This window comes from Cordyceps javanica, chromosome 7 (assembly GCF_051103115.1).
Source record: "Cordyceps javanica chromosome 7, complete sequence".
In the NCBI taxonomy this organism is placed as follows: domain Eukaryota; kingdom Fungi; phylum Ascomycota; class Sordariomycetes; order Hypocreales; family Cordycipitaceae; genus Cordyceps; species Cordyceps javanica.
The window spans coordinates 1,955,749-1,983,307 of NC_139301.1; the positions used below are offsets into that span (position 1 = coordinate 1,955,749).

Below are 27,559 nucleotides of genomic sequence, written 5' to 3' on the forward strand. Positions count from 1 at the left end.
AACGTGAAATGTAAAATGTGTTTGAAAAGCTTCCACGATGCTCCGTTATTTCGGCCCATCACCGTTGCCATACGGGCTAAAGGTGTACTGCACACCCAGGCCGGAAAGCTTTGGTCCGCCATTGTCCAATAGTACTTTGGAGTTGTCAGCAGTACCGAAATAAGAGTATCGGTAGACACAAGAGTTGTTGTCTAGGAAAGGGATAGCTTTGCGGAGGAAATCGCTCTGCTGATCAATAGTACCGATGCCTTGGAACTAGAGATGAGATTAGACCGAGATGTAAATACGGACACAACCACCGTCCCGCTGACTTGCCTCGGTGACCCAAACTGGACGCCCACCACTCATTGAGCAAACTCTGTTGATGTAGTTTTCAAAATCGTGTTCGTACGTCGCTCCGCCGTACCAGTGAACCGGAACAAAGTCAATGTGGCAGCCATTGCACTGGCGCAGAAAGTCTTGCAACCAGTTCAGGCCCGCGGCGGAGACGGCAGGGGCGCCGAGCTGCGCATGGCCGGCAAAGGGTTCCATGTACTGCTTCCAGGCGCCGACGGCATCGCCGACGGACAGGTGCGCCTGGTCGTCCCGGTCCGGCTCGTTGAAGGCGAGGAGGTGGCCGCTGCCGCCGACGTTGAGCCAGTGCCAGGCGTTGTCGAACCACGGCTGGGTGTGGTAGCTCTGGGTGCCCCAGAGCATGGGCACGTACTCGGCAAAGTCCTGCTTCTGGCCGGTCGTGCTGTCCCAGTTGTACTGCCAGTTGACCTGGGACTTGTGGCCCAGCCAGCTCCCGCCAAACTGCCAGACCTGGACGTCGTCGTTGGCGGCGAGACCGCGCTTCGGCCACGGGTCTGCGGCGACCGCCTGGCCGGCCAGCAAGGCAACAGATATCGCGGTTCCGGTGCGTGAAAGCATTCTCCAGAGGCAATGTTTCTTTGGGATATAGACACTATTCGACGCGAGTAGAAGCGCAGATGAGGCGAGCTAAAATAGGACAATCCAGCGCCAGGAGACATGTTACTTATACTCTCCAACACGGAGCTACTTTGTATCTTGGAAATCTGACACGACTTCTTCAAATGCTATATTCCTCTTGTAAACATTCCTTCTCGGCCCGACCCTCTCAGCAATCAAGGATGTTTAAATCCACGCATTTTCGTCACCTTTTAGTCCATTGTTGTTGACGATACCCACACTGTGTATGCCCGATGAGGAATATGCCGTACTTTTGATGAGGGGTTTGGAGATCCTTTGGATCCGTAGGCCATCAGACTATTGCCTGGCGGAGCGGGACGTAGCGTGTTCTCGGGTGGTCTGGACCGCTCTTGGCAGGTCAGCAAAGTCAGATGCGTTAGGGTTGCAAAAATCAGGTACCCGGTGGGTTTTTCGATTGGCATCCTGCAGGAACATGGATATCCATCCGTAAGAGTTATTAGCACCGGCCGGTCGCTTCGGAATTGGGTGGATCGCAAGGCTGGCAGGACGTGATTCCGGGCAGGTTTTGCAATTTTATGACCCAGATAGAGCCGGTATTCTCACTTGCTTCATTTGCTGCTTACACTAACATGGCGGAGTTGCTTCGAGGATTCATTGTCTTTGTGAATGGCTTTCTGCAATAGATAGCGTGATCAAACTGCGTCGTCATGCAACAAGGCGGACAAGCCCTAGACATAGCCCGATACACCATTCAGGTTTTCGTGTGATTTGGCACCGGTATGTCAATTTTCAGGTTATTTTTTTGTTTACGGTGATGAAATCGGCTGTTGATTATTCAAGACCGTTTGAGCCTTGTAGATTTCCATTTTCTACCGGGCCAACTGCGTATAAGTCGCAACTGCCAACATGCGGCATATAAATGTGATCAATAAGTCTAGTTTGGCCCAGTCATGGACTATCGCGTAAATTGCCTCTCATCATCTAGGCAGAAAAGATTTCAATTACGTCTATGAATTATTCATCTCGTTTAACCTCGATTAAACCACCTCGATACGGTGAGACGTGGCGCGCTGCTACTGCTGACGTTTTGCAGCTAAAGCTGAGCGCGACGGACCAGAGTGGCCAACGTCCAGTTAACAGTCAGCGCTTGGCCTAGCAGATTCCAACACGGGTAAATGGCACTGTGATGCAATATATATGTCATGCTTTGCTCGACCTAGGACAAGTGATTGTCCATACCGTGTTTGTGTCACGTTTAGACGTGTATATATAGTCTTAGATATCCCAGGCATATTATATGGTGTAATTTATCTGGCTAAAAACGAATAATCTATTAAACTACAGCTTTTGATGCAAAATATTCATCATGTCTATTCTTAACTTCCGCCAGGCTGTTGTTGCCGTCGTTTTGAGCATGGTCGTCAGCGCCGCCGCCTCACCTGCCCTCGCGCCTCGCATCTGCTGCGGTAATCCCGTCAACTGTCCTAGTCACTGTGGTCGTGTAAGTTCTTGATGATAAGTTCTTGATGATAGGTCATACTGCGGTATCAAGGGTTTAACTTGGAGCTAGTGTTTTGAATGCTAGAACAAGGCTCACCATATACATTCTGGTGCAGAGCAAATATGGCTTTTGAATATCGGACTCTATTTCACATTCAATGCAACTTTTCCTTCATTTATTGGCTTTCGGAATCACGTAAGAACTTTTCGTACTCCTGTCCTCTTATCACGCCATACGGGCATGCAACGCATGAGTTTGGAGTTTTTGTGGAAGACTTTGAAGTAAAGATGACAAGACAATAGCATGAATCAATTCGCTCATATATGTAGAAGCCATAAACGCTCAAGGTCATTAACAATCGCCTCCTCAGCCACCGCAGCAGTCCCCCCCTCCTCAGTCACCTCCTCCTCCGCAGCCGCCTCCTCCTCCGCAACCGCCAGAACCACCGCCATCGGCACCGCCAGAGCACCCACCTGCACCACAGCCCTAAGGAAATGATTAGCATCCGCTCTCGAGATACTGCAGACAGCAGCACACTTACTCCGGCATTATTAGAACAGCCTCCTGCGCCTCCGCAGGCTCCAGCTGCGACAGTCCCCGAGCCGCAAGTGCCAGCAGCACAGGCAGCGCCGGCGCCGACTGTGCCAGGATCGGCGCCATAATACATGCCACCCGTAAACCATACGGGGTACATCCAGGGCCCATATGCTAAAGTGGAAATACGGTCAGTTTTGACGTACCCGTGAAACGAACTAGTTGGGGAGTCCTTACCGTAGTATGGGTAGCCCCAGTGGTTGTAGTATTCGTCTTTGGGCGGCAGCTCCCGGCCGTTCCGGGCTGCTCGCTTCCGAGCCTTTTCGTACTCCAGCTCGACCTTCTGCGCATGGCGAGCGTGCCTGGCCTGTTCAATGACCGAAGCGATGCTGGCAAAGCGGACGGCATTGTGCGCAGACACGTGGGCCGAGTTATCAGGAGGGCAAAGCTTCGCAGCACCAGAGGTATGGAAAGACTCGGCGATTTTGTGTCCCTTGGTTTTGAGAAGCGAGCCTACTGAAGACACGAGTGAGGAACGGACAGCTGTTTGATACAGGTGTTAGTTGGAATCGTGCCCTTGGTGAAAACACGCGACTCACTCTCGCAGTACCAGCAAGTGCACTCGCTGTAGACCTCGCCGTACAGCTCCTGATACTTCTTGGTGGTAAATTCGAAAGCCTCCCCGAGCTTGTCTTCGTCCATCTTGTCGTCGTGGTCAATGAACTTGTCCATCTTGCGCACCGTGTGTTGATAATAGGATTGAGGGTGGAGCTGGTGCGTGTGCCACGCAAGATCGACGTCGAGCGTCGGAACAACTGTCTGACGTGGATAGCCCGCCATGATGAACAGGAAGCGATGATACTTTTGAATTAGGCGCTGCATTGTCGACCTGGCCGAGGGGCTGTGCAGCCAGTCCAGCTGGACCATCTTGTCGACAAAAATACCTTGACGCATCACCGCACCGCAGAGGTCGAGGGCAAAAGGAGAGAAATTCTCCCAGTATCGGCTCATCATCTTTCTTGTGGAAAACCGCGAGACTCGCCGCATGCCATACCTCTTTCTGCTCTCTGGAATGCTGTCGATGTGGCGCACCTCTTCGCCGTTCTTTGCAACGCCTTCAATGAGAAGCTTTACCGTGTCCATTGTGGGACGCGGATGGCTGCCGCCACCTGGTTGTATGAGTCTCGTGACCTTGAAGCGAAGACTATGGCGAAGCATTCGATTTGGAAACACACGTGCGAAACTGTCTGCAGATGAGTCGAGGCCGACCATCTCCGGCCGTCCATGCTGTGGGTTTAGAATGGTGCCGGGCAGAGGAACCTCCTTTTTTAGCAGCATTTCTGTGTCGTGAAGGAATTTGGAGACTGAAAGTAGTTGTTTATAGTTTTGCCGGCTGCATGACGTGCAGGTGAAGCTGAACTTGCCATCACCATATCCTCTCCCAACCAAGTCGTTAGACTTGCGAGTGCTGCCACTGTCGGCTTTGCCGCATGTGGTCCACGGCACCTCATCTCGGTTAGAGCAGTAAGGGCATTTGAGCGTTTTTGTCAGAGGATCATCCTGGTTGCACCAGCTGCGTCCTGTTTTGGCAACCCAAGCGGCCTGGGCCTCGTCAGCGACCTGGTAGGTAAAGTCGTCTGCGATCGCCTTGTTGATCAGGTTCCAGGGAAGACCGGTCGCCCAGAATGTTTTCAGACCATACCGCATAGTGTCTTCAAGAAAGGCCCTAGGGTTGAGCATGTGCGTATGCATGACCATAATCATGTCTATGGCCGAATTAGTTTCCGTTCGTAACAGCAAAGGTATCTGTAGAGGCTAACCGAGAGGAGGCATGACAGACATGTTCCATTCGAATTTATGGCTTGTGCTTGGGAACCGCATGTAGCTCTCGCCATCTCCGGCAGTCATATCGGCTTCTTTAAGCATCTTGATGTTCTGTGCATTCCACCAAGCCTCATACCGGTCGACAGCTCGCGCCACAAATATCGCCCACCTCTTTTCACGAAGCTTGCTGAGCAGAAGCTTTGTTCCTTCATCCACACTTCTCTCGCCACTTGCTACCCCAGAAGGGACCTTTGAGGAGTCCAAGGAGGGGCCTTTACCATCGGTGACTAGACTGTCCCATATTCCCCAAAGGCCATCCGTGTAGCCAATATCTTCCTTCATCTCTTTGAAGGCATGGAGCAGTTTGAGATGCGCAAGACAACGGTCCTCGGTGACGTCAAAGCCATAATTCTTATTGCTGGGATCATTACTCTGTGATGAGACGGTGTCATCTTGGAGTCTGATCCTTGGCAAGGGGGGTGGTGGTGGCTGGTCGGCCACCGCTTGGTAGCTTGGAAGTTCGTCGTGTAGGCTGCCATTGGCGTTGTTTTGATCTGGACCATTTCGAGTGACCTCTACTTTGGCTGTTCTGTGATTCTCCGAGGCCATTGTGAACGGTCGACTGTTAGCCTCTCTTGTTAGTGCATAATTTAGGTATGCAGGGTATGCAGGGTATGCAGGGTATGATCGATGAAGGGTATGGTCGATGAAGGGTAAGAGCCGTGCTAAGCCTTCTTATAGCAAAGAGACCCCGGTTTGTTGGCATCGCCAAGCTCCAAGTAAGTGGCTTGTCGCTAGTTTGGTGACCGAGTGTTGATCAGGGAGCCTTACCAGTATGATGTCAACTTTCAACTCTGGGCGCATTGGACATCGCTAGTAAATCTCTGCGGGGGAGCTATTTTCAGCGCGCGCTCCGTTCTGCCTCACTGGTCGAACAAAGCCAAAAAGCCTACATAAGGACGGGATGGTGCGTGGCACAACACTGCCTTGGCGCCACTTGATCCTTCACACAAACTCTGCCATGACTGGGGCGAGCGCTGGTCACCTGGCCCGGACCCTTCTATAACTTAGCTTCGAGGCTGGGGTAATTGTAATATTTCGAGGGGACGCTCCCATTGGGCTAGGACTACGAGGCTGTACCAAGTCGGATGGGCGGCGAGGGCCGAGCTTTGCCTCGATTCGTAGTGTTGATTCGGGGTTGCACCAATTATGGAAGCAGGAGCAAAAGTAGCACGAAAGAATGCAATCAACATGTAATCAATATATGCCTAGTTGGGCAAGAACGGGTGCGCTCGTGCGAGTGTAGCTACATGGTGTGAAGTAACCCTGAAGCAGGTGCCACTGTGCTCTCATTTTAATATATTTCTAGGCTGAGATGAGCCGTCTTTGTATTTCAGGCAGCAGAATAAAAAGATCGCCCGTGACTTCATTTGCGCCCAATGAGATTCATCCCGCCAGCATCACTCGCAAGTCTGCTGCGTTGGACCAATGGTGGAGAGCTGGGCACTTGCTGAGTTAGTAGCGTCTCGCTTATTAACTTTCATTTGTATCGTACTTAGCACCTTCTCATATTCTTTGCTTTGCGGGCCCTGGGCGCAAGACTTGACGCCCGGCTCTGGTGGCGCGCCCAATGAACCACCACCACTCGGAAACGCGCTCTACACAGTCAAGTACAAGTCCTTGTCAGGTATTCCATCAAAGTATCGTTCAGCCTTGCCAAAATTTAGTCCCATTTCACGTCAAAAAATTGGCTTAGGACCGTCCTGTTCGAAATATTGTAGCACGGCACAACTTTCTCTTCGACTGTAGGCCGGAAGTCATCTTTTGTTGACCATGATGCAGGATTCACCGCTAGCTAACAAGCAGTGACTTTGGAGCACGAGCATGTACCCAAAAGCCAGATGTAGAGACCAAAGGTGCCAGACAAAACGCCGCCAAGAAAACCTTGTTTGCGATGCATATACTCCGTATGTACATAAGTTATTGTCAAGCGCTGCCACAAAACTTCGTGATGTCTCCAACGCTTCACTCCTGGGCAGGCCATGCAAAAGATGGATTCATATATAATAAGTAGAGCGTTCACAAATGCTGAACAGTAGGAGTCCTGTTGCTACATGTAGCATGTACTTTTCTGGAGGTGTAGCCTCAGCGCTCGACGATACTGTTAAAATAAAAGTTGGAACCTTTCTCCTGTTCGTTGCCAAGGTTTCAAATGTCATGATTGAATTTCTTTCTTGTTTTTGTCTTTCTTTTCTTGCTATCCCTCCATTAGTCTTGCATGCGTATCGTTGTTGACGCGGACTCGCTAGGCCCAAATCTCTTGTCGCGGGGTCCTTTGCGTGCTCTGAGATTCTTGCCCGAGACGAAAATGTATGAACGAATGAGTAGTACCCGTCATGTATGGAGTCCCATAGTATCGGGTTTAATTTTTGACTTATTTGCTGCTTGCCATTCAGTAACAAAAGTGCAGGACTTGCCGAGTCCACGGGGTTGGGGCCAAAGCACGGGCTACCTTGAGCTTTTTCCGGGGTAGAGATCTCGCATCAGCTACACGATTTCTGTTACTTTTTCATCTTATATATGGACGATACTCTCATATTGAGTCCCGTCAACCATAATGTACAGCAGAGGCAATGTTTTTTCGAAAAAAAAAAAAAACATTTCGACTTGCGTGTGGCGCTCGCTTCCTGTCTGTGGCTCAACTACCTCGGGTGAGGCTGATGTTGTGCAAGTGATGCACAAAGATGCACAAGGCTCCACATGTGCATCCACCACGGCCAGCAGCGCTCCACACTGATCAGGTAGGTCGCTTGGTCGCTTCCCACTCGCCTCACTTGCTCGTCCGACACCTGCGAACGCTGCGTCCATCCGCGCTTCTCCTCTACGCGAATCGGCCACTTCGTCTGCCTTTGTCGTCCCGTCAGCCGCAATAGCATCCTTCCACCTAATTATCCGGCCATGAGCTCTCATTCTGTGCCGCTCAACTTCGACTGTTAGCAGCTTTCTCTCCATTCAACAGCTGCTGCGGGCGGCACCACCATCAACAAGTGGCGGGCACGAGCGCACTTTTGGTTGCACCGCTATCCGACCTCGCACCATCTTTGAAAACCAAGAAGCTATCTCCGCGCGGTCCTCGCTCTATTCTAGATAAGACAGCATGACGCTGCGAGCCGGAACCAACGGCTCGGTCCCCAACGGCCGTAACCACGGTAGCAATCCCGCCAGCACAAATGGCGAGACGTCGAGATTCAAATCGCAGGACCACTCCCGCAACCACAGCCCTGACGACGCCGATCATCGTCCTTCCAGCGCGCCCGGCCGTAGGAATGGCATGGCCTATAGCGCTGAGACGAGGGACGACATGCCCAAACAGCGCCCGCAACGCCCGAACAAGCCCATGCTCGTGCGTTCCAAGAGTGATTACGCCAGGCCACAAGAGCAAGAGGACTCGGAGCCCGACGACGACGAGATCCCTGAATGGGGGGCCAGACATGGCTTCGAAGACCATTATCAATCGGAACACATCATTACACAGCTCGCAACCGTATGTCTGCACTCCAAGTATTAAACCCCCGAATATGCTGACGCTGCGTAGAATTGGTGCATGTATTTTACCGACAAGCGGCACGAGACGACCGGGAAGCCCAAGGCTCTTCAGCCCGAGCTTCACGACTGGCGGCAAAGAGATCGTCTAAAAACTGTCTCTGCAGCTCTCGCCGTCTGTCTGAACATTGGGGTCGAACCCCCGGATCAGCTCAAAACGAATCCAGGCGCCAAGCTTGAGGCATGGACCGACCCGACTGTGCCACCAGCTCAAAAGGCATTGGAGAACATCGGCAAGGGCCTTCAGTCCCAGTACGAAACGCTAGCCATTAGAGCTCGCTACAAGCAATACCTGGACCCGTCTGTTGAAGAAACTAAGAAGTTCTGCGTCTCCCTACGGCGCAATGCTAAAGATGAGCGTGTATTACTTCATTACAACGGCCACGGTGTGCCCAAGCCCACAGCGTCCGGCGAGATATGGGTCTTTAACAAGACCTACACACAATATATTCCAGTATCACTATATGATCTTCAGCAGTGGCTACAGGCCCCTACTATATTCGTATGGGACTGCTCCGAGGCCGGCAATATCCTCAACAACTACCATAGATTTGTAGACAGGCACGAGGACGAGGAGAAGGAAACGGCTCAGCGCGACGCTCACTACGAAAAGACAGCTTTTCGCCCCTATATTCATTTGGCCGCTTGCGCCGCCAGGGAGAATCTTCCGACTAACCCGCTGCTCCCCGCCGACTTGTTTACCGCTTGTCTCACCACCCCCATCGAAATGGCGCTGTGGTTTTTTGTCCTTCAGAATCCCCTCCAGACAACCTTGACGCCGGAGCGCGCCAAGAAGCTACCAGGTCGTCTCCAGGAGCGGAGAACTCCTCTCGGTGAACTGAACTGGATCTTTACGGCTATCACGGATTCCATCGCTTGGACCACACTTCCACGCGATCTCTTTCGAAAGTTTTTCCGCCAAGATCTCATGGTCGCAGCACTATTCCGTAATTTCCTACTCGCTCAAAGAGTCATGATGGTCTACGGATGCCACCCTCAGTCATATCCGCAGCTTCCTGACACGCACCAGCACCCTCTCTGGGCGACTTGGGACCTAGCCGTGGACATGGCTCTCGCGCAGCTTCCTATGCTCGAGAAGAAGGAAGCAGACGGTACCGAATACGAATACCAGAACTCGACCTTTTTCACCGAACAGTTGACGGCGTTCGAAGTTTACCTGACGCGCGGGGATGCTGTTGCTCAAAAGCCACCGGATCAATTGCCAGTTGTTTTGCAAGTGCTCTTGAGCCAGCAGCATAGAGTTCGCGCTCTGATTCTTCTCGGTAGATTTCTTGACCTAGGCCCGTGGTCAGTGCAACTGGCCCTCAGCATTGGTATCTTTCCGTATGTGCTGAAGCTTCTCCAATCCGCCGCGACTGAACTGAAGCCCGTAATGGTGTTCATCTGGGCCAGACTCATCGCCGTCGATATCAGCTGCCAACAAGACTTGGCCAAGGATAATGGCTACGCCTATTTTGCGCAGATTCTCAAGCCAACTGAGGCACTGCCCGTTGTTGATAGTGATGAGCACAAGGCCATGTGCGCCTTCATCTTGGCTATGCTGTGCAAAGATTACCAGAATGGTCAGATGATTTGCAACCAGACTGACATTATGACCTACTGCTTGACGCATATCCAGAACCAGGAGAATCACTTGTTGAGACAGTGGGCATGCTTGTGCATCAGTCAGCTCTGGCAAGATCTCCCAGAGGCCAAGTGGCGCGGGATCAGGGAGAATGCCTACGTCACTTTGGCATGTCTCACCAAAGACCCTTGCTGTGAAGTGCGTGCCGCCGTGATTCACGCCATGACCACCTTCCTCGGCATCCCAGATCTGACGGAAGAGGTGGCAAAAATTGAAGAGTCCATTGCCTGGACAATTCTTGAGATGGGGACCGATGGCAGCCCCATGGTGCGTAAGGAATTTTTGGTTTTCCTGTCGCACTTTATCGTTCGCTTTGAGAGCAAATTTTTGGTTACCGCGTACGAACAACTACAAGAAGAAAAAGATTACTTGCTCTTCCCTCCACAGGATGACGGACAGGATCACAAGATGGGTTTGCACTATGCACGCCCTGAGAACCGCAACAAAGACGGGACAATCAAGCCTGCAGCCCATGGTCTTTCGCACAACAGCGTCTACATGGCCTGCTGGAAACATGCTCTGATCCTGAGCGTCGACCCCCACCCAGAGGTCCAGCGCTCAGCCACTGTTATCATTGACTACATGCATAAAGCCCTCATCAACTCACCCATCGGCGAACAGGCCCACTCTTTGATGCGCGATGTTCAGAGAAGGGCGAACCGTGCCACCTTCAAGAGTGCGGCTACCGCTCACCAGCGAAGAAGCCTCATGAGCGGAAACGGCGCGCCTGTCACAGCTCCACTGCCATCTCCCGGTCTTCTTCGACGAACAGCAAGTCTCCTCTTTCAATCCTTTGTGGGCGCGGAGGACAAGTCTCGGCCAACTACGCCATCCGGTTCTACAGCTTCTATGGCTCCGCCGAGATCCCCAGGTGCTCCGCTTCCCCTCGATCAAGCTGCTGCCCCTCCGGAGCAGAATGACACCTCCGGCGCCCCTGCCGCCTACCACACCGCGCGGGAGCCCATCTCTGGTGAATTTGAGGAACGGGACTTGACGGAGTCTCCCACTCTGCCACTGGTCAGCAAATTCTTGGATTGGTCAACTGAGTACTTCCGAGAACCTCAAATGAAGAACAGCGAAGCAGACGAGCCTGGTAGCACAGACTATAACGAAAGACTTTGGAGAAGACAACGAAATGAGACGACTCTGCGAGAGACGCAACCGCTCAAGCAGTTTGCGGGAAGCCACCGCTGGAACAACCAACTTGGCATGGTCAACAATGGCGCGCAACCTGCAAAGATGACGTTCCACCAATACGAAGATCATCTGGCCGTGTCTGATGATGGCAACACTGTCATGGTGTGGGATTGGAAGCGACAGGGTCGACTGAGCAAGTTCTCCAACGGAAACCCCGAAGGATCAAAGATCAGCGACATGAAGTTCATCAACGAAGACGACCAGGCAATGCTGCTGACAGGCTCATCGGATGGCGTGATTAGGATCTATCGCAACTACGATTCCGACAGAGAAATTGAGCTGGCCACGTCGTGGCGTGCATTGACGCACATGGTGCCGAGCAATGTCAACTCGGGCATGGTGTTTGACTGGCAGCAAGTCAAGGGCCGAGTCCTCGTTGCAGGAGATGTGCGTGTCATTCGAGTCTGGTACGCTGCAAGTGAAACCTGTGTTATGGATATTCCTGCTCGATCGGGCTCATGTGTTACTTCGTTGACTTCGGATCAGATGACTGGCGATATCTTTGTTGCCGGCTTCGGCGACGGAGCAGTTCGCGTCTTTGACACCCGCATGAGACCCCAAGAATCAATGGTTCGCAAGTGGAAGGATGACTCCGACCGTCAATGGATTAAGGCTGTACACATGCAACGCGGTGGGCAGCGTGAGCTGATGAGCGCCAGCCGTAATGGCAAGGTCAAAATCTGGGATATTCGCATGGACAAGGCTCTGCGGTCGTTCCAGACGACACGGGACACGCTTCGCACGGCCAGCACGCATGAGCACTTGCCAGTGTTTGCGGTGTAAGTGAACCGTTGATTTGCACTATAGGATTCGCACTAACGTTTACAGTGGCACGTCGACGCATTCCGTCAAGATATTCAACCTCGAAGGAGCAGAGCTCTCACGACTGGAGCCGTACTCGAGCTTTCTGCAGCAGAACCGCAGTTCGCCTATTTCGGCGACGGCATTCCACCCACACCGTCCAATCCTAGGATGTGCGGCACGAGGTGACCACCACATTAACCTTTTCACGTGTGAAAAGGGCGAGCCGTTAAATTTACCTTGAGATGCGTCACCGTAGCTTCGGAGAAGGTGATTCAGCGGTGATGGCGCAACATGAACTTTTTTTTTCTTTACTACATATTCAAGTTTTTTTTTTCTCCAGCGTGTTTGATTTCATTTTATTCTATTCAACCTTTGGTTTCCTGACCTATTTTGATTAACGAGGTGGATGGCGTTTGGCAAGACATGTATTATGAGCCGGCCATTGCATAGCTTGCGTGTTTGGCTAGGAACCTTGCCGCGAGGGAAGCGGTACTAATTACAGCGCTGAATATACTATAATTATGCCAAGCGACCTCAGTTGAATCATTGCTGCGATGAAGCCCGAAGCCGGCTTTGCTGGAGTCAGGCCGGAGAAGCAGACCAGGCCAAATCCCAGCCCCACCCCACCATGAAGAATGACGCCGTAGTGGCAGCTGTATTCCAGCATGTAACCTGTGGGTTGGCGGGGTAAAACTGCCACCAGATTTTATGACTCTTTTTTTTTTACCTACTCTCGCCATCACTTTGTTACTTACATACTGTTCTCGTCCGCCATCAGGGTTTCTACTTTCTTGAAAGGCAGACATTGACATTTGGCTTGTTTTGTCGCCTGCAATTGACCACGGTGCATGTGTCCCAGGATACGACGACCGATTCGAGTTTGAGCAGACGACCTACCCCGCCCTCCCTCAACAACCACGCGAGAAGCAAACTATCCATACTACGAGGACACATCCGACATGGCTGACACTCCTGCCCCCGAGGCCAGCAAACCCGCCGAGCCGGCCGCCGCCGCCGCTGCTGCTGATGCTCCCGCCACCGCAGGTGGTGAGGAGGCTGGCGAGGCCGGGCCCTCCAAGAAGGCCCTGAAAAAGGCCGAGGCCAAGGCCAAGAAGGAGGCCGAGAAGGCGCGCCGCGCCGCGGAGCACCAGGCCAACCAGGCCGCCGCCAAAGCCGCCGCCGAGAACACGGAGGATCTGGCCAAGGACAGCTACGGCCCGGCTCTGCCCACGACCAAGGTCGACAGCCCCCGCGCGCACCTGAAGAACGTCGACGAGTCGCTTCTGGGCAAGACGATCAAGCTGCGGGCGTGGATCCAGAACTCGCGCATGCAGGGCGCCAAGATGGCCTTTGTCGAGCTGCGCGAGGAGCGCGACTGGGCTATCCAGGGCGTCGTGGCCGCGTCGCCCGAGGGCACGCCCGTCAGCAAGCAAATGGTCAAGTGGATCGGTGGCCTCAACCTTGAGAGCTTCGTTCTCATCGAGGGTCGCATCGAGAAGCCGCTCGAGCCCGTCAAGAGCGTGCGCGTCTCCAACTACGAGCTGCACATTACCAAGTGCTACGTTGTCGCCCGCGGCCCCGAGGTCCCGGGCATGGGCCTCGCCGTCTCGAACCGCCCCGTGGCTAATTTCGACGACGAGGACCCCGCCGCCGTCGCCGCCGCCCCGGCCGCTGACGCCGCTGTCGAGGCGGCCACCAAGGCGGTCGAGGCGGCGTCGCTGGAGCCCGGCGCGGCGCTCCCCGGCGCCTCCATGGCGACCCATCTCAGCAACCCGGCCATGCACAAGCGCTCGCCGGTGCAGCAGGCCATTGCCGACGTGCGCATGACGACGCGCAAGCTGTTTGCCGAGTACCTCGACTCGCAAGGCTTCAACATGTTTGAGCCGCCGTGCTTGATCGGCGCCGCCTCGGAAGGTGGCTCCAACGTCTTTGGCCTGCCCTACTTTGAAAAGCAGGCATTCCTGGCGCAGTCGCCCCAGTTCTACAAGCAGATTGAGATTGCTGGCGGCCGTAAGCGCGTCTACTGCATCGGCCCAGTGTTTCGCGCCGAAAACTCAAACACTCCCCGCCACATGACCGAGGTACGTTGACCGGCTACGTTGCCCAAGCACTTGCAGCTCAGCTAACACGATATTAGTTTACCGGTCTTGATCTGGAAATGGAGATTGAGGAGGACTACACAGAGGTCCGCGACATGCTCGAGGCCACCCTCCTGTACATCTTCCGTGGCCTCGAGGAGCGCTGCGGCGAGCAGATTGCCCTGATCCGCACCATATACCCGTCCGAAAAGTTCCTGCTGCCGCAGCCCGGCAAGGAGGTGCGGCTCACCTTTGCCGAGGGCCAGGCGTTGCTTCGCGCCGAGGGCCCCGAGGAGTACCGCAACGTCTCCGACGAGGAGGACATGTCGACGCCGCAGGAAAAGGCGCTGGGCGCGCTGATCCGCGAAAAGTACCAGACCGACTTTTACATCCTCGACAAGTTCCCCGAGGGGGCGCGCCCGTTTTACGCGCTCGAGGACCCCGCGAACCCCAAGCTGACGAACGCGTACGACTTCTTCATGCGCGGCCAGGAGATCCTGTCGGGCGGTCAGCGCATCCACGACCCGGAGACGCTCGTGGCGCGCCTCAAGAAGAAGGGCGTCGACCCGGAGAGCCCCGGCATCAAGGAGTACGTCGACGTGTTCCGCAGCGCCGGCGTGCCGCCCCACGGCGGCGGCGGCATCGGTCTCGACCGCGTGGTCGCTTGGTACCTAAATCTACCGAGCGTGCACCTGTGCAGCTACTACCCGCGCACGCCAAAGCGGTTGACCCCGTAAGCGGGCTCGGGAGGGTATGATGGGGGGGTGTACGTGTTGAAAAGGCAGGATAGAATAGGTTATAGGGAAAAGAACAAATCAAGAAAGATTCGTGTCCATGCGTGAATTCGGCCCCGTCAAGATACCACACGACCGACTGTTGTGCTCACATTCAGCTCTGGCTCACCGTGGTGTTAAGCAGGGGATCTCGGCGGCGCTGTGTTACTCTGACCGGATGAATGGAAGGGGATGGCGCCGTGAGAGCCAGTCTAGAATCAGTACTTACGGAGTAGAGGCGGCGAGCTGAACGTCTTGGCTAATATGCGTAGGAAATGAACGAACAGACTTCATCAATGGGGACGCCTTGGTGCTGGCCCTGTAAATCCCAGGGTCACTCACTCTCTCTCAGTTTTTTAGTTGATCCGTTCCCCCCTTTTCGCCTTTTTTATTCCTCTTCTCTTCCCCCCCTGGCCTTGCTGTCAAAAGCTGATATCTTACCCCATGCCAGCTACATTACTTGCTTGATGTGCACGGTGCACCTGTCATGTCCGCCGCCCAGCCGGCCACCCCAGCACCATGGGCAATTGCCGGTGGTGCTTGTGTCTGAACTATCAGTCCATCAGTACTCACCGGCTTTTGTATTATCCTTGCAAGTTATCAGCAATCACCCAATGATCAAGCACCAGAACCCCTTGTCATTTCCAACGCCCGATCGTCAACCCCTTGCCCGGTCCCGACATTCATCAGTTGTCACTGATCAGTCAGGTATTATAGTTAAGTAGTTGACTGGCTGCAACGGCTCGGTGACTCCGGGGCGCGGGGCAAGTCAAAAAGCCCACTCCAACCGCAACCGCCGCCCCTCCTGCCTCTTGGCCCCGAACAAGGTCCCCCCCCCCCCGCCTCTCGACGACGACCACGCCATCCATCCATCCATCCATCATCCATCGCACCCTGATTTTTTTTTCCTTATCTCCGACAGCCTACTCAATAGTTAACCCATGGGGATCATGGGCCAACTGTGATTTTTTTATATCCATCTTGCGACTCCTTGCCCCCTCCTTTCATCCATTTCCTCGCCCGGCAGCAAACAACTTAGAAAAGGGCCGTCCTCTCGAGCTCCGCCTATAGCAACATATCGCGGCTAAAGAGCCCCCTCCCCCGCGCCGACTCCCCCTGCCTACCTCCCGCCGCCCCTGAGAACACGGGATGGATTTTTCTTCGCAGTATCAGTATGGCACCGCCGGCACCGGCGCGCAGACGTACGGCTTCCTGGGGCCCATGCAGCCTCTGACGCCGTCGCACTCTGCGTCAGCCGGTTCCGACGACTTTGGACATACGTCGCCGCCTGTGCGTCCTTTCCTTTCTTTGTCTTTTGCTGCCCTGCCTTGGTGCATCCATTTGCTCCTCCCTGCTTGACTCGGCGACTAACTGCGGATCATGGAGCGCTTTGCAGGACGCGTTCGACGCTACCCTCGCCGGCGACGACTTTGCCGGCTACGACTACGGCGCCGCCTCGGGCCTGACGCCGGGCACTCTCAACGCATCCTTTCCCGGCCCGCCCACGCCGCCGAATCAGGCTGCCGCGTTCGCCGCAGCGCAGCAGCAGGCACAAAGCATACGGAACCAGCTCGAGCAGCACCAGCAGCCACAGCACCAGCAACAACAGCACCAGCACCAGCAGGGCAGTCCGGACGACGGGCAGGGCAACAAGGGAAACTCGGAAGATGACGACCTGACGCCTGCACAGTCACGCCGCAAAGCGCAAAATCGAGCCGCGTACGTTGAAATTGGTTTTTTTTTGCCCATGCCCGCCTCGTGTTGACGAAGCGGGGAAGTGCTACTGCGCGGGGAACGGAAGGGTGTTGGGCGGAACGATGTAAATGCTAACAGCGAGTGGGAGCATAGACAACGAGCGTTCAGGGAGCGCAAAGAGAAGCACGTCAAGGACCTCGAGACGAAACTGGCCGACCTCGAGGCCGCACAGCAGCAGGCTTCGGTCGAGAATGAGCGTCTACGGCGAGACCTGGAAAAGATGTCGACGGAAAACGAGATTCTGCGCGCCACCTCCAGCATACCCCAACAACAGCAGCAGCAGCAGCACCGACATCACAGCAGCAGCGGATCGCCGCCGCCACCGCAACACGTCGCTACGACCGGCCCGACCGAGTACCACCCGACCGACTTTTACTCCAACGTGCTGCAGGGCCACGCCAACAAGGCGCCGTCGCACCGGGTCGTGGTGGGCGACGACGGGGCGCGCCTACTCGCCGCCGGCGCTACCTGGGATTACATTGTCTCGCACGAGCTCTTCAAGCGCGGGCTCGTCGACGTCGGTGGCGTCAGCGAGCGTCTCAAAGGCGCCGCCCGCTGCGACGGCCAGGGCCCCGTCTTCCCCGAGGCCGCCATCCTCGCCGCCATTGAGCAGAGCGTCGCCGGCGGGTCGGACGACTTGCTGTGAGCAAGAAGCTCTGGATCAGGAAAGGGAAAACGGGGGCAGTGCTGCCAAAGAGAAAAAAGGAAACAAACAAATTGAAAAAAAAACCTCAACAGAAACTGATTTGGGCGAATGGACAAGTGCGGCGTACTATGCGAAAACAAATGGGTTAAATTCGATCATGTTCTTCTTTTTTTTAATGAATGTGTTGTTCTGTCTCTGTCTTTGCTTTATTATTATTCTTCTTCTTCTTCTTCTTTTTTTTCTTTCTTTGTTGGATAGCAGAGAAAGGATGAGTGAAGCTTTTTTGTCCGATGACGATTTTGAACAGCATCTTTTCATACATATATATTTATGCATGTAGTCAGTGAACCGGTCAGTCTCTATCAGCAGCAGCAGCAGCAACAACAGCAGCAATGAAACAAAGACGCACACCTACACCTTCATATATACACACACACACTCATACGCGCGTCAAGATGTACATGTACATGCGGAAATGGACAAACACACACACACAAGACTTGACTGGCGGCTGGTTTCAATAATCTTATTACTTTGATTCAAAGAATAATGTGAAAATGAAGCGAAATCCCTAGCAAAAAAAAAAAAAAACGCCATGATGATACAGACAAGTTGTGAGCGCGTTCTCTACTTTGCTTATAAAAATAAATCGTTGAAAGAGCAAGAAGCAAAAGAAACGCCCGCGCACGCACACACACATAATGTGTCCTAACAAAAACGCCCGTTTGAAAAAAGACCCTTTTCCTCCTCCTCCTCCTCCTCCTCCTTCCCTCTTTTCTTTTTTTCTCTCTCTCTTCTCCCTTTCATGCGACCAACCAAGGAAACAAAAAAAATCAACAAGTACATGCTAAACTTCAGCCCTGAAAGCAGGGTGCATTATAATGAGCCTTTAAAAACAGTGGGGGAAACAACACGGAAAGAAGAAAAAAAAAGAGGACGGTAAATTGTGACTGATGTCCACAAGACAATCGTGGCATCATCCTTCATCGCCCTTGCTCGATTGTATCAGTTTAATGCGTCTTTGTCGTCTTGGACCAGGCAGGCTCGGGGGCCTTGGTAGGGGAGGAATCGTCCTCGACGTGGTGGTACTTGATGGTCAGACACCAAATGTCGAGATAGTCGCAGATGGTGACAATGACGTCGACGACGAAGCTGCCGTAGACGCCAAAGGCGGTACCGAGCATGAAGAAGACGTAGGCGATCTGGTAGGGGCCATCGCCGAGGGCGCTGGGCCAGCCGAGGCCGATGCGCTCGGCGAGAATGGGGCCCATGGAGTCGGCGACACCAATCATGAGCAGGGCGCCGAGGACGTTGTAGTAGGGAAAGTCCTGCTTGAGGAGGTGGGCAGTAATCATGCGGCCAACCGAGTAGGCGTTGATGAGGCCGACAAAGATGGCAAAGGGCACCAGGTGGTTGCGGAGGATGACGGGCTGCAGCTTGAGGTAGGTGACGACGAGGAACCAGACGGAGAAGATGGGACCGAGGCCGATGAGAGCACCACGCGAGTTCTCGCCGCGGGCACGACGGGCGCGGATGACGTTGAGCGACGACTCGATCGTGTTGAAGACGAGCACGACGGTGCCCTGGACGAGGTACCACTCGGTAAAGGACAGGTTGTAGATGGACATGGGGATGCCCATGTTGTCGGGGAAGCCAAAGGCGCGGAGCATGCTCTGCTGCCAGACGTGGGCGCCGCCGAGGAAGCCAGTCAGTGCGTAGACGAGGACGAGGATGAGGACACCCTCGACGGGGCCGTTGACGATGCCGAGGGTGAGGGTCTTTGTGTGGTACTCATCCCAGGTCTGAACGTAAAATGTAAGGAGTGCTGAGGGAGCGGGATTAGCATATTGGTGCGCGAGAGGAAAGGGTCGGGGAGGTGTGCGTACAGGCAAAGAGGGTGGCGACCGTCTTCCAGCCCTGGCCCATGTTCTGAGAGGCGGCAAAGATGAGGACTTCGAGGGAGGTGTTGAGGGCGTCGACGCCATGGTCAAAGAGTTCACCGAGCGGACCGGATTGTTTGGTGCGACGACTATACGGCTGTTAGTATTTTTTTTTCTTCTGTTTTTTTTCCCCGCTGCGCTCGACGTGGACCGCAGAAGGTTTTTCCTCGCTGCGCTCGATGTGGATCGCAGAAGCAAACGTCTTTGCAATCATGAGCGCATCCTTTACAAGACGCGCTCTTTTGCAGGATACGCTCCTTTGCAAGATGCGCCGAGCGAAGCGAGACCAAAAAGAGAGAAAAAAACTTACGCTTGCGCGCCGTCGACGGCATCAAAGGTCTGGTAGAGGAAGAGGCCAATGGCCCAGCTAAAGTAGACCCAGGAGGGGCAGTCCTGGTCGAGCGTCGGGTTGTACCACAGCAGCGTGAGGAAGTTGATGACGACAAAGACGAGGCCGGTCAGGGTAATCATGTTGGGCGCCATGGTCATGGGGAAGAGGTGAATGACAAAATTGGTGTAAAAGGGCTTGAGGATGTACTTTGAGACGAGCGATCGATCGACCGACGAATACTTGTACTCGCGCAGCGCGGGCAGCTCGCTGTGGCGGATGTAGACCATGATGGGCGAGCGGCGCGAATTGCTTCGTTTTTTTTCTTCGTCTTCTCGTGGGGACGGCGTTGTTGTGGTCGTGTGAAATCGTTGGCGCGTATCCGTACGTCGTGGAGGGACGGGGACGAAGCAGGTCGGTGATGCGCAAGGTAGTTGGCAAGTCTTGGCCAGCGAGGTCTCTCCCTGTCCCTTTCTTTTTTTTTCCTCGTGTCTCTTTTGTTGGGGCGGAACAAGGGGGCAACACCCGAGGCCAGGGGAGGGAAGGGGGGAGGGGGGGGGGCAAGAATGGATGGTGGGTTTATTGGAAACGAAAGATGCTAAAAAAGGGCTCTGTGACGATTGTGCGTCACGCGAGAAGAGGAAAAAAGGAGGGGATTATGGCCAACGAGGCTTCTGTATTAGAGAAGAAGAAGAGGAAGAAACAGATGATGGGAAAAAATATTCCAAAATCGACAGGAACAAGACTAAAATGGGTTGTCGAGAAACAAAAGGGGGAAGCGACCGTTGGAAAAGTGTACTGAGTAACCGAGGATGGGTGATGATGCCAGAGATGGAAAGGGGTGAGGGAGAGGGAGGGGGGGCACTTGGGTGCAGATTACTTGAATAAATTGTTTGTATCCGTACGGCGTACCAGTACGGATTAATTCGGACACATTTGAAAGGAAAAAAAAAAAAAAAAAGAGCGGCGCGCGCGGGACCCACGAGGTATATGGCCAGATATGACGAAACGTCACGCGTGCATAAAACTGCGCCCTGTACGGAGAATATAGACTTACTTAGTATTATGTCTTGTCTCTGTCTCTCTCTTTTATACGTTAAAATGATTAAATATTATCTTGACAAAAAAAAACAAGAACATCTGCATACAATGAGAAAAAAGGTCAAAGTCGGGAAATGACAGCAGCCCTTCTCAATTCTCCGCCCCAACTTCTGCCTTGGGCAACTGTGCACGAGACCCCTCAGCCCAGTAAGCGGGCCGCCCCTTTTCTTCATCCTCAGGGGTATCGCACATCTTGTCCGAAATGATAAAGGAGGATAGAATTGCCATCAAACAACCCGATCTTTTTCTCCTTCTTTTCTTCCTCTTCTTCTTCTCTCTCTCTCTCTCTCTCTCTCTCTCTCTCTCTCTCTCTCTATAACAACGGATAATCAAAAAACCGACATCCCTTCGGCGTCACGCTCCCTCCCTCCTCTTTGCTGCAAAATTAATATATACTAAGTAGCGTCCGATAGTGTGGCCTTTTTTTCAATCGCCAACGCATCGCCGTCGTTTGCGTGCCACACGCGCCCTCTCACGCGCTCTCCCTCTCCTACACACACACACACATTCACCACGTGTCTTGTCATGCAACCACTTTATTTTTCCTCTTTCCTTTTCCTTTTTCTTTCCCTTGAGCGTATCCTTGCCATCCCTTTATTCTTGTCATTATTGTTACAGAGTACACATGCTAGAATTCAAGTGCACACCCTTACGAGTGCGACTTGCTCTTTGACCCTTGCCCAAACCTGGAAACAAGCTCCCGCTAGCCCGCGCGCTAGCAATGCGCCTCTTCCCCTACCTAGACTTCGTCGCCAGTAACGAGTACATACGGTAACATACCTTCATCGCCCACAGCCTTGCACATCAGACTAGTCTTGCCATCTCCCATTGCCATGTACTCTCCATCATGGCCTTGTCGCCAGCTCCACTAGCAGCAACAGCCAACAGTCCAGCCGCACTAGACGCGCAAAGTCGACACATGAGCACAACATTGTCCTATTACCTATCAGCTGCTACACTTGTCCATCCTACCCCAACACTGGCTTCATCTGCTCGCTCCCTACCCTACTGGCCATGGCGCTTCTTGACAAGCTCTCCGAGACTGCGCTCCAAGTTATTCATGGCCATGTCTAAAAGGGGCCTAGCATGCTCTGCCACCTCCATCTTGTTCGCATCTTCAATCTTGAGCTCCCCGTGCCTGTTCCATCCCTCCTGTCCTGGTCGTCTGTCCCCAATCACACCCACACTCTCCTGAGCCCTGTCCACCTCCCGCACAACCTCCCCGCACAGTGTCTCGCACCCATAATACCACAGCCTGTTCATCTTTTCCATGTAGGCCGCAAGGCTCGCCTCATACTCGGGGCTCTTGCGAACCACCTCTCCACCGTCTGACACCCGCAGGCCCCATTCAGGTCGTGCGAGCGCTACGTCGGAAGCTCTGAGCACGTCCGCAGCCGGCCTCTTCGTTCCCCTGTCAGGGGACCCTACAATGCCGTAGCTCCCGTTTGATGAGCCGGACTGCAGCACTTGGCTGCCTTGAAAGAGCTGCGTGTAGTAAGCTACTTCCGACTCTTGTCGAGACAGCGAGCCCTCGAGCTTGCCGCGGGCATCGTCAATTCCCGCGTGCTGCAGAACGCGTGCCGTCACACTGTACGCGTCCTCTTCCTCCTCCGCCTGTTTCGCAGACGGGGCATCAGTGCTCAGTGCTTTAAAGGTAGACTTGAACGTCGACGCACGGTATTGGCGCTGTCCAGGCGGCCCAGCCGTCAGCGGCCTGGGGGCACCGAGTGCCATGTGTGTAAGCCAGGCGGTGCTCTGCTCATTCCTGTCCTTGTTGGATGGCGGGCTCGGTCCCTCACGCTGTCCTCGCTCGGCAATGCTCTGCAGCTCAGCCCTGGCCATCAGCTGCGATGCCACAGAGTCCGAGTTGGACAGTCGCGGTTTGGCCCAGAATCGGTCATAGACCGGATCAGGGACTGGTGGTCTTGGGTCCCAGGACTGGACCGGCATGTCTTTTGCATCAACATGATTCTGGAGGCTGAGTCTCGGCTTGACCGGGCGGAGGAGGGCTTTCTGAGCCTTCTTCTGGTTGGGGTTTGGGTATGATGCGAGATTATGGAGCGACTTGACCGTCATGTTCATCATGATGTTGTCGATGCCATCGTCTTCATCCTCATCCTCGTCATCTCCATCGTGGTCCCGATCACTGGCACTGTAACTCATCACGTCCTCTGCCTCGAGAGCAGCGCCGTTCAGAGAGCTGGCCCAGCGGGAAGGCATATCATCAAAGCAGCCGTTTCTGATGATGGGATTTGCTGCTCGGTCGTAGTTTTGTTGTAGAGGCGTATACTGAGCCGTGAGATACGGAGAGCTGCGGCCGTTGCTTTTGGCCTGCAGGGACGCCAGGAGAGAGCGTGGTAGTAAGGATAGGTCGGAGTAGGCGCCGCCAGACGTCCACTTGAGCGATCGGCCTCGTCTGGTAGGAGGCTGCAGCGGTTGGGACAAGTTTGGGTTGTAAATGGTGCCGGCAGTCGTGTAGGTAGGCTGGGCGGGCTGGTTAGACGAGCCACTGGCGGTGGAAGGAGAGATGCTGTCTGTTGGTGATGGCTTCTCCATCTCGAGACAATGTCTTTTTTTGTTTGTTTGTTTCGCCCCCCCGGGGTATTATTATTTTCTTCTTTCAAGCGTGCGGGTATGTCTTGCTTCTCGATTAAATGACTTGACCAAGATGTCGAACAAATAGACAGAAACACAGAGGAAAAAAGGAGATCTGGGAAAGTTCGAATTAGACGAGGGCAAATATGTGGACGCCAAAACAGCAGCGCTCGTCTCCAACACAATCTCCAAAGGTCAAGAAAACAAAATGTATAGAGAAAGACTGCACCCAAGAATGGCCAAGGAATCAGTGCAAGCTTAAGAGAGAGCAAACCATGATCTCGATATTGTACCAAGAGTTCCTGGTCATCATAGGTAGTAGAGGAAGGTAGGTTAGACAAGGTATCAAGGTTGGCAGATATCTCTGCCAAAAGGCCAGAAGCAAGAGCGGGCACCTTCCTCGAGAGTCTGCAGCCCCCTCACCGCGTCTGAAAGGGGAAAGAAGGCGAGATGAGAGATTCGGCAGAAAAAGAAACGGTGCGTACCTGATACTTAATGAATCCAAAAAGGGACAGTCAAAATTCAACAATCAAACCTTCAAATTCCATAAAAAAAACGAAGCGCAGAAGGAGAGGATGAAGATAAGCGAGTGGCATGCGCCCATGTCCAAAAAGAAGAAAAGGAGATTCGATTTCGAGGGCGAGCAAAAGGGGAAAGGATATGGCACAGAGATTCTTGTAGGTATATGGCAGGGAGAGGAAATGAGTGAATGGAGAGCGTCTTCTCGTCGTCAGGATGGGTTCTATTTCGTCGGCAGCATCGTAAGCGTTCTGGCCATGAGGAGTGGATGAACTGATAATGGCGGAACCGTGTTTTTTTCTTGCGGTATCCTCCTGCGAAGAGAATGACAAAGACAAAAGGGAAAAAAAAAGTAGTCGAGCCGCATAGGCTATAGATAGCAAAAAATCAAATCGAGTCTGCAAACGAATGCCGCCACCTGCAGTATTTGGCGCCCAAATGTCCCTCCCACGTCATAAGTGCAAACGAGCATTGAAACACATCCCACTGCTCAACACGCTTCACTAGCATCAAGACAGTCATTTCTTTGACAAGTTGTAACTTTTGTTGTATTACATATGGCATATATCTGATATCCCATAGCTATCCTCGCTTGGCAAAAACGCTCCCGTTACTGGTTGTAATCTGGTACTTACACCAGAACCGATTCTTGTTCCACCCTTGTCGTGTACCTCGCGACACCATCTTGGTGGCGCATACCTAGTGCTTCTTATTCGCCAAGAATCCTCCTCTGACTGCACACGCTTTAACAACAAAAAAAAGGAACAAAGGTTCCATGGTCGTGCGCCGACCGGTTTGAAGCTAGAATGGCGTTTTTCATAAAAAAAGGGTAGTGAAAAGGTAGAAAAAGTGTTGAAAAAAAGAGTATTACCCTTGTCGAAATGAACCGCAAAGAAAGCAAGACTTATACAAAAAGGGTGCTCAGATCCTGTTCGAGCTCCACTCAGCAAGAAGAAGAAGAAGAAGAAGTAAAGGGCGGCTGACTGCCGCAAGAGGCACATATGTCCAATTCCAAGACAGGTCGGAGATTATAGAAACGAAAGGGGTACGAAATAGAGTGTCAAAATCCAGTGCATCCTCTTAGATCGCGTTGGGGTACGCACTGCCAGGAATTAGGCCGGACGGGTTGCCGTGCGCGGGCTTGCCAGACCGTCCGCCTGGGAGCTGAAAGTCGGGGTTGTCCAGGAGTATATCGTGGCGCTGTTGCACGGCTTGACGCGCGCCGCTGCCCGGTACGGGAGGTGGCTGCGGATGCCAGCGTGGGTTAATGCCCCGTTGCGAAACCGACGTAAAATTGGATCTTTCTGAGCCCGCAGGGCTGCGCGATCCATCCATGGCGTGCGCGTCCTCGTAAGTAGGGCTTAGAGGCGATGTAACGAAGCCACCGTACGTATCGGTCGTCTCGTATCGTGGCTCCACGTCCTCATAGTAGCCGCCTTGAGGGGTAGGACCAGTTGCGAGGGGGCTGGTCGGTCCGCGGTTGTCGGGGCCTGAGGAGCGCCGTTGGATGCTGTAGACGGAAGACGGAACCCGGTGGCCCTGCCTACCAGAACCTTGGTTCCAGGCAGCGCGGGGAGGGAGATACTCTTCAGTGCTGTACTTGCTCCCGTCGCTCATGTAGGCAGGACGACTCTGTCCTTCGGTGTGCCCATGCGACATGTGAACAGCAGCACCCACGTCATTGTCGGCCGGATTAGGGGCCGTTGTGCCGTAGCCTTGCTGGTTTGACGTGTTGGTAGCCATCTCATCAGGCTGAACAAGACCATCAGACGCGGAGGCTTCAGGGTGTAGTGGAGGTGGAGATTCTGCGCGCGGCAGACCCGCTTCAGTGGTTGCATAGCCTGCGTGGTTTTGCGATCCCCAGTTGTTATATTCTCCTCGGTCGGTGACTGGCTGGTTGACGCGGTTATCATACGAATTTGAGGCAGGAGGTTGTCGGTCGTAGCCACCATGGGCCATTGCGGCTCCGGCCATAGCGCCGCCCGCAACGGCAGCGCCAGCCACAACCGGACCACCATACCCATCTCGGGGCTGGCCATAGTGACCACCTCTACCGCGAGAGCCCATACCACCACGGCCATAGCCATCTCTGCCGCGGGCAGGAGCGCCATAGCCACGGTAGCCACCAGACGCGCTGCGCGGGGCACCACGGTAGCCCTGTCCCTGTACGGGCGACCTAGAGTAGCCATTGGCGCCATACCCTTGACCCGGAGCCGCGTACGGGTCCCGCTGGCCGGGCTGGCCTGCGTAGCCGTCACGCAGGACGGACTGGGGCTGCGAGGGTAGGTTTGACAGTTCACTGACGTTTGTCGGGGGAGAGCGGTCCAACGTGCGAACCTGTGTAAGCGGGATGCGCTCGTCACTAACATGGTCATCCTTTTGATGGGTTCTCTCGTACGAAGCAAAGGCGGGCAGGCCGTCGACACCTCGAGCCGCGCCAGACATGGTCAAGGGCTTCAAGGGCTCACCACGGTTGTAGTAGTTTTCGCCGCTCATCTCTGCATTTTCGGCAATTTGTCGCCTGCGGGCCTTTCTACTAACCATGGCTCGGCGCATCGAACACATCATGACGGTGTTGAGCAAGAGAAGGACAGCGGCGGCAATGACAAGGTAGGTGCCAAAGGCCTGGTGGGGGATGAAGAGGACGATGTCGACGATGGCCGTGGCAACGGTGATGAGAAAGGCGAGAAAAGTGAGTAGTACGAGAACGAGAAGGTATCGGGCGGAGTGCGCGGCGGCATGCGTGTGGGCAGCTCCAGCCCCAACCAACGCGAGGAACGTGACGGCGGCGGCTACCAGGTGCAGAACTAGACATTTGGAAAGCGTTTGGCGGACAGAGTCGGACATGGTAAAGTGATTTGAGCCAGGGGGGCTGACTGTATAGCATTGTGAGTTGGTTGGAGGGCAAAGAGGCGGTTGCGCGGAAGAGCTGCTTACCATCGTAGCCAATGCTGGCGCTACTGCACCGGCCGCCGACGCATTTGCCTAGAACGCCGTACGTTGTGTCGCCTGCCTTGCCTAGATATATACTACTTGCGAGGGGCGCCGATACGATGGATACAACCAAGAGGCCCAGGATGGCAACGAATAGTATCGTGAGCGGCGTCGCGGGTCTCAGCATGGTATCGGGCGTTTGGCTGAGCGTGCCGAGAGTCGAGAAGCAACCAAGGCGGGAGGGGAAGAGAGGGAGGGGAGGGGGAAAGTCGGCGAGATTGTTATTGGCGCATTGGTTTGGGGTAGTTGGTCGTCTCGATTAGAAAGAAGAAAAAAAGGCCAAAGAGAAGATTGTGAAGAAGAATATCGAGCTTGGTCAACTGTGTGGTTTGACGTTGGACGGCGCGCGCAGTGTCTCGGAAGCGGCGTTGGTGGTCGGTTTGGGACAACAAGACGAAAACGGCGAGGGCGAGGGCCGAAACGCAGCAGCGAAAGACGAAGAGAGCGAGGACGGGCAGCTGTGAATCGGGGTATAAAGTAAAAATGAAGCGGTAGACGACGACGATGTTGACGGCAACGACAGGCTTGCGCAGAAGAGAAGGAAGATTGGGCGAGCCAACACTCGCAGGCGGTGCGAATGATGCAGGATGCAGGTGAGGCGGGCGGCATTCCAGAAGTCGAGGACGCCAATCTAGCAGTACCTGCCTACCTTGGTAACTGGAACAGGTGTTGCGGGCGATGGGGTGGGTGTAGAGAGTGGGATGGATGGGACTGGCCAAGCCAAGGTATCCACGAGGTACCTTTTGGACAAGATGGGCAGAGGGGCAGATGGGGAGACGGGAACAGAAA

The 27,559-nt window shown here is 54.1% G+C and overlaps 7 protein-coding genes across 7 annotated transcripts; 2 read left to right on the forward strand and 5 right to left on the reverse strand.

The window, feature by feature from the left end:
* Nucleotides 1-45: 45 nt before the first annotated feature.
* On the reverse strand, nucleotides 46-912 carry V2A60_010092 (uncharacterized protein; the record flags this gene model as incomplete). Its single annotated transcript, XM_083261353.1, has 2 exons — nucleotides 46-255; nucleotides 358-912. 2 exons carry the CDS (start codon nucleotides 910-912, stop codon nucleotides 46-48), a joined length of 765 nt encoding a protein of 254 aa, XP_083117479.1.
* Nucleotides 913-2,827: 1,915 nt separating this feature from the next.
* V2A60_010093 (uncharacterized protein) lies at nucleotides 2,828-5,401 on the reverse strand (the record flags this gene model as incomplete). Its single annotated transcript, XM_083261354.1, has 5 exons — nucleotides 2,828-2,920; nucleotides 2,976-3,142; nucleotides 3,206-3,511; nucleotides 3,568-4,734; nucleotides 4,789-5,401. 5 exons carry the CDS (start codon nucleotides 5,399-5,401, stop codon nucleotides 2,828-2,830), a joined length of 2,346 nt encoding a protein of 781 aa, XP_083117480.1.
* Nucleotides 5,402-7,949: 2,548 nt separating this feature from the next.
* Nucleotides 7,950-14,856, forward strand: V2A60_010094 (ubiquitin-binding TORC1 subunit KOG1; the record flags this gene model as incomplete). The annotated part of the gene is made up of 5 exons (XM_083261355.1): nucleotides 7,950-8,336; nucleotides 8,388-12,016; nucleotides 12,066-12,160; nucleotides 12,969-14,122; nucleotides 14,179-14,856. 5 exons carry the CDS (start codon nucleotides 7,950-7,952, stop codon nucleotides 14,854-14,856), a joined length of 5,943 nt encoding a protein of 1,980 aa, XP_083117481.1.
* A 1,185-nt stretch (nucleotides 14,857-16,041) lies between these two features.
* Nucleotides 16,042-17,293, forward strand: V2A60_010095 (bZIP transcription factor; the record flags this gene model as incomplete). Its single annotated transcript, XM_083261356.1, has 3 exons — nucleotides 16,042-16,182; nucleotides 16,289-16,611; nucleotides 16,741-17,293. The coding sequence occupies 3 exons, from the start codon at nucleotides 16,042-16,044 to the stop codon at nucleotides 17,291-17,293; spliced, it is 1,017 nt and encodes a 338-aa protein (XP_083117482.1).
* A 1,010-nt stretch (nucleotides 17,294-18,303) lies between these two features.
* Nucleotides 18,304-19,851, reverse strand: V2A60_010096 (CDP-alcohol phosphatidyltransferase-domain-containing protein; the record flags this gene model as incomplete). The annotated part of the gene is made up of 3 exons (XM_083261357.1): nucleotides 18,304-19,118; nucleotides 19,180-19,322; nucleotides 19,544-19,851. The coding sequence occupies 3 exons, from the start codon at nucleotides 19,849-19,851 to the stop codon at nucleotides 18,304-18,306; spliced, it is 1,266 nt and encodes a 421-aa protein (XP_083117483.1).
* Nucleotides 19,852-21,667: 1,816 nt separating this feature from the next.
* Nucleotides 21,668-23,218, reverse strand: V2A60_010097 (uncharacterized protein; the record flags this gene model as incomplete). The annotated part of the gene is made up of 1 exon (XM_083261358.1): nucleotides 21,668-23,218. One exon carries the CDS (start codon nucleotides 23,216-23,218, stop codon nucleotides 21,668-21,670), a length of 1,551 nt encoding a protein of 516 aa, XP_083117484.1.
* Nucleotides 23,219-24,856: 1,638 nt separating this feature from the next.
* V2A60_010098 (SUR7/PalI family-domain-containing protein) lies at nucleotides 24,857-26,897 on the reverse strand (the record flags this gene model as incomplete). The annotated part of the gene is made up of 2 exons (XM_083261359.1): nucleotides 24,857-26,652; nucleotides 26,714-26,897. 2 exons carry the CDS (start codon nucleotides 26,895-26,897, stop codon nucleotides 24,857-24,859), a joined length of 1,980 nt encoding a protein of 659 aa, XP_083117485.1.
* Between the last annotated feature and the right edge of the window lie 662 nt (nucleotides 26,898-27,559).